Source organism: Corythoichthys intestinalis, chromosome 5, assembly GCF_030265065.1.
Source record: "Corythoichthys intestinalis isolate RoL2023-P3 chromosome 5, ASM3026506v1, whole genome shotgun sequence".
Taxonomy (NCBI): domain Eukaryota; kingdom Metazoa; phylum Chordata; class Actinopteri; order Syngnathiformes; family Syngnathidae; genus Corythoichthys; species Corythoichthys intestinalis.
In genome coordinates, this window is record NC_080399.1 from 39725488 (window position 1) to 39731487 (window position 6000).

The 6000-nt window shown below is 40.5% G+C and overlaps 1 protein-coding gene across 2 annotated transcripts in view; it reads left to right on the forward strand.

Moving 5' to 3' along the window:
- Positions 1 to 5582, forward strand: part of kcng4a (potassium voltage-gated channel, subfamily G, member 4a) — a 36283-nt gene extending 30701 nt beyond the window's left edge. For both annotated transcript variants that reach the window (XM_057836758.1, XM_057836757.1), the window contains one exon: positions 3820 to 5582. In XM_057836758.1, the coding sequence (XP_057692741.1) occupies positions 3820 to 4689 (870 nt within the window). In that variant the 3' untranslated portion in view covers positions 4690 to 5582. The remainder of the gene's footprint in view (positions 1 to 3819) is intronic.
- Positions 5583 to 6000: the final 418 nt, after the last annotated feature.

Here is a 6000-nt window from a genome sequence, read left to right on the forward strand (position 1 = left end):
GTTTAAATTGAGAGAAAAAAAACAACGACTGGTAGTCTGAAAAGTATGGCACATTTTCAAAGTCATCTTCCCAACAGTGTTATTTTCGTCAAAGATGACGATAATGGAAATATTTTGTCAACGAACAATTTTTTTCAAGACAATGACGTTTCGGTGACGCGCTGAAAACATCTTGGGAGACTAAAACATAACAAGACGGATGCCAGTTGTCATCTGACGACACAAGAACGACATGAAAATTTGCCATGGTTTCCGTGTTAAATTTACAGTGTGTGATATTTTCTTATTGTATGTATAGATAGAACGCATTTAGCAGCGTTTAGCCGTGTCACTCATCTGACGTGCTCCGTCTCACTGCCCATTCCAGGCTCATTTTGTGAAACGTGTCATGTGCTGCTTGGTAAAGTCTGTGCTGAGTGATCATCATACAATAAGCTAAGCGTCAGTGTTGTTAATCTTACTTTTAAAAAGTAATTACAGTTACAAATTACTTCTCCCAAAAAGTAATTGAGTAAGTAACTCAGTTACCTGAATGTAAGACTAATTAGTTACTTGGCAAAGTAACTGGTGTCACTTTTTTTTTTTTTCATTCCAAAAAAAAAAAAAAAAAAAAAAAAAAAACATAGGTCACACTATGTGAAGTTTACAGGGTTTTTGGCACAATTGGCCCTAGCCCAATTCTTTATCCTAAACTTAACTAGACACAGGGGTATTGTGGATATTGCGATAACTAGATAGTAACCTTTGCTATGTTTAAAAGTCATTTAACGTTGTGACTCAAACGTTAAAGTTGTTAGAATTGCTCCCGTTATTTCTTGAGTTTCCTTCTGTCTACTTTCGACATGTGAAAGTTTTTAAACTATTTCATCATTTAAAGATAGATTCAAGTCAAGAGTTTGTCGATTTATGAGTATTTTAGATAAAAGGTATTTAGGTTCGCGAGGAAGGTTCTCTACAACAGAGCTTTCCTAAGAAGTCTACTGCTTTAAGATGGCGGATGTTTACAAACGCCGACAAGTCTATCATTTCACATCTAGTTCTCTATACATATGACTTTATCTTGGCATCATGTAGGCGCAGTTTGTAGGCTATCGGCTACAGTCAAGTCTTATTGGAGCCACCCAGAGTATCGCGTTTGCAACGGCGTCACCACTCCTTTTCCTCCTCCCCACTCCCACTCTGCTTTCTCTGTGAGTCGGCGTCTCTCACTTTTCTCGTGTCATTCAACCAACGTAGTAACGCATAGTAACGCACGGCTTTACATCCTCAATTACGGTAACGGCGTTGCAAAGATGAGAAAATTAATTAATTAGATTACTCACTACTGTAAAAAAATAACACTGTTAGTAACACTGTTATACTCTAATGCCGTTATTAACAACACTGTTAAGCGTTAGCATAGCGTTCGCATTAGTATTAGCATTTAGCGTGGTGACTCGGTGTCTTCTGTTGGAGGCAGTCTTTCAGGTCCTTTCGTTTTCAATTCAGGTAAGACGGCTAGACTGGATTGTTAAGTAAAGACTGGAGGCAAGAGATCATTACTGCGCAGTTTTAATTTCAGAAATTTTCTGGGTGCATTCAATGACAGAACAAAAGCTGTGTAGAGAAATGCACACCAAACAGAGAGCTCGGAGTTGCTTATATGCTGTACTTAAAAGGAGGTGTGTCTGTTTGGTGATAAACTCTTTCTGTGGATCTTGCAAAATAGGACATGAGCCTTGCTGGTTGGCAGTTAAAAGTCCATGATTATCTGAGGCAAAACTAACTATCAGCAGTTTCAGTGAAAAACAACTGTTCATGCTTGCAGGCATATCAGAAGATTGCACTAGGTGAGATGTATACTGACTTCACTTCTTAAACGCTTGTAAAACATGTTATATGCAGTTTGTGGCATCCAGGTGAGTTTAATTAATTACAAATACTGTATTGGCCTAAATATAAGAGGGTGTTTTTTGCATTGAAATAAGACTGAAAAAGAGTGGGTCATCTTATATTATACCCATTGACGACGCTAGATGGCACCAGATATCATTGAAGCGATGTTCTGCCATGACAGATCTCAGCTACTCTCCCCATTCACAACGCTATATGGCGCCAGATAACACTGAAGCGATGTTCTGTCATGACAGATCTCAGCCACTCTCAAGTTTAACCAGTTTGCATTATTTTATTGCAATGTTTTTCCTTAATCAGATTTGTTTCAAGACTACAGTTACAGTTAGACTTTACTTTGATGGTTAATGCAGTTATTGCAGTTTTGTTGTTTTATCACAATAGATTGGTTTATTTACATTTCAAAAACCAGAAGCCATTCATTCACAAATGTGATTGCCCTTTAGTTTACATTTTTTAATGTTCAGATATTAAGATTTGAATGAGGCAAAATAACATGCTTTTTCTCTCACATATATTGTTATAATCATTTGTTTCGGCTGTACTGTAATTATTTTCTGTATAAAAATTAATTTAATGTTAAAAAAAAGTCTTTTTTTCAAACTTGAGTCTTGAAAAAGAGGTTGTCTTATAATCAGGGCTGTCTTATATTCGAGCCAATACGGTAATGTGCTGTTTTCCTGCTGAGTGTGTATTATCATCATGAAACTGGTGATGTCGTTGTTTTCGATGACTAAAACTAGACGAAGACGAACACATTTTGAAATTACTAAAATATGACTAAAACTATTTTCATCCTAAAAACTAAGACGAAATTTAAAATGGCTGCCAAAAACAACACTGCTTCCCAACATAGTTTTAGTCCATAAATGAGGCAGAAGAGTGGAAGAAGGTTGGGCCAAGCAGGATGCTGATGGTGCCTATTACCAGCTGGAACAGAACATTCCCATAAAACCTTTTAATGCTACGTACCTACATGCACTAAACCAAAGGACAACAGGGCCTGAGCAGCTAATAGACATAGTTTGTTGTGCTGCCAAAATTGTCAACGCTCTTATTTGCAACAAAATGATAGCAGTGCGCACAACGACGGACCGGTGCACCTCACGAACGACTTATAGTCAAATTGAGAAGGGGGAAGGAGTGATGAGTAAGAGCAAAAGGAACGGGACTCAGCCAGTTGTCTTGCACTCAGGGGAATAAAATGAATGAAGGCTTTAAAGGAGAAAGGGTGAACCGCGCGGGGGATGTCCGGCGAATGACAAATGAGAGGGTGGGAGTCCGGAGAGGGTGATGGAGGAGGATCCGGAATGAATAACGAGGAGAAGTCGAGAAAAGGAGAGTTGCGGGGTGAGGAAACAGTAATGGACGGGAATGGAAATACACGAGTCACACTGTGAATGCGTAGCCCAAAAGGACATATGGAACAGAGACAAGATGCTTGTACAAGCTGATGAAGCCGCAATAATATCTTTCCTTTTTTAATGTCAAGCCTTTTATTCCATTCGGAATGTGAAATGTAGAAACTTTTCATCTGTTTCACACTAATCAATTGCCTCAAGATTCCGTTGATGAGTCACGTTCCTTATTTTGGTACAATTAACTCATTCATTGCACCTTCTTTGGGAATAATTTATCTACACTACTATTTACATTGAATTTGTCTTTTTCCTAGACCAACTACGAATAACTTTCCCAAAACTGATAACGTGTGAGCATGTTATTGACATTTGAACTATCTGTGTTCTGCAAATGCATAATTTCTTTGAAGCTGCTCTCATGAAAGATCTTATTTATCATTTCACATTTCTATCTATTGATTATGTTTGTTGTAGTTTATGGTTGTACCTTTTGAAAGATAACTGGAGGTGACTGTGATCTAAGCACTGATGTCATTTCATTTTTCAATTCTGTGTCCTCCTCCAGGGTGAGTGCTCTTCCAAGTGCTACAACATGTTCATCATTGAGACGGTGTGTGTGGCCTGGTTCTCGCTTGAGTTCATCCTGCGCTTCATCCAGGCTCGCAGCAAGTTGGATTTCCTTCGGGGGCCACTCAACATTATCGACGCCATGGCCATTTTGCCTTACTACGTGTCCTTGGTGGTGAAAGAGGAAGACCCCAGCCAGGACGGCGACCGACCTGGAGGAGGTAAAGGCTACTTGGACAAGCTGGGTCTGGTGCTAAGGATCCTTAGAGCGTTGAGGATTCTTTACGTGATGCGACTGGCTCGCCACTCTCTGGGCCTACAAACTTTAGGGCTGACGGTGAGGCGCAGCACTCGCGAGTTTGGCCTGCTCTTGCTCTTCCTCTGCGTAGCCGTCACCCTCTTTTCTCCGCTGGTCCATCTGGCGGAAAGCGAGCTTACGGGCCCTCACGACTTCAGCAGTATCCCAGCCTCCTACTGGTGGGCTATAATCTCCATGACCACAGTGGGCTACGGCGACATGGTGCCAAGATCGATACCTGGCCAGGTTGTGGCGCTGAGCAGCATCCTGAGCGGGATCCTCATCATGGCCTTTCCCGCCACATCCATCTTCCACATGTTCTCTCGTTCCTACCAAGAGCTCAAGATGGAGCATGACCGTCTGTTCAAAGAAGAGTGTGCCGCCGCCGCCGCAGCTGCTGCCGCCGACGTCTCTGCCGTGCAAGAGAATACTGGAGAATGCGGGGACCTGAAACGGGAAGCGTTCCATCTAGATAAGGAGAGTATGCACTCAAGAGAGTCTCTGGCTCTCTTAAGGAAAGGAGATGATGCTGCAGCAAATAATCACAGCCTCCCAGCAGCAGCTTTCTGAACCAACGTCAATCCAAACCTTCCGATCTCGATGTTACATTAAATAAATAGACTAACTTTCAGTGTATATCTTGAACGCATTAAAAAATTCGGAGATCACATCTGCTGCATCTATTTGGCTCTTCATGTTGCTGATATGGGAGCCAAGAATACATCATGAGTGACATTGAATGAAAAGCCCTTTAAAACCCTTTAAACCCTCCAGAACAGGTTGTCTTATTACAAAGCCTCTGCTGCAATATTAGTAACTTTTTGCTTACATAAACATGCAATATAAATCCAAAGTTGCTTTTGTTTCTTCCACTGTGAAAATACTTTGCAACTCTAAGTCTAATACTTACTTATTAGTCCACAGTGTCAATGTATCAAATAACTCCGACACTCACTGCACACTTCATTAGGCATACATGCCCATCTAATCATCCAACAATCAGTTGTACCGGACAAACACGTTCAACAAATACCTTTGTGATACTGTCAGTTAAAAGTATGTAAAGACACCATTTTTGCCATCCAAGGTCAAATACCCTCAAAGTTTGGAGACAAATTGAAACATCTGCTTCAACAATCAAGCAAAACTGAATTAGCCTCAAGGATCATGGTCTGTTATCTGAATACGAGAATCCTATTGGTTCAGTTCTGAAATTTGGTTACTGCATGTATGTCCATCCATGTATGTTTGACAACGAACTGCATTTTGGGGACTTGAGTGTGGGATAAAGCATATATTTAAAAAACAATAAAACAAGATCCTTTGAGAAAAAAAAAAGCGAGAAAAGAAAGAACAAATAAAGGCATGTTTTTGTTTGTGTGAGTGACTGGTAGAGAATGAGCGCTTACAACCATGAAATGTATTTTGAAACGCTCCAAATAAAAGCTCTTGCAATAATCAGAGGCAAATCCAATTTCCACATTTGTTGATGTGTCGAGTGTAAACCACTGATTTGCAGAGTTATGCTGCTGAACCATTCAAAAAGTAAGAGACAGACGCAGTTTCTCCTGCCAGCCTCACAGATAAGTATTCCGCAACCAACAATCCACATCTGTTTGGAGCCACATGTACAATTACGCCAAAGATGGATGAGTGCCATGTTTCTGCGAATCTCTTGGCTGCAGATCACAATAATATAGTGCGAGTCCTTAACATCTCCAAGTTTGGGATAAACCATCCACATAATTCTTAGAAGACAAGCAAGGCCCCCGATGGAAGCGTACAACTACATGCCAGATGTGAACATAATCTAGATTACAGTTAGGATTATGGGACCAATTGCCAAACTGCCAGAAACTGAAATACCTATATTTTTCTCTC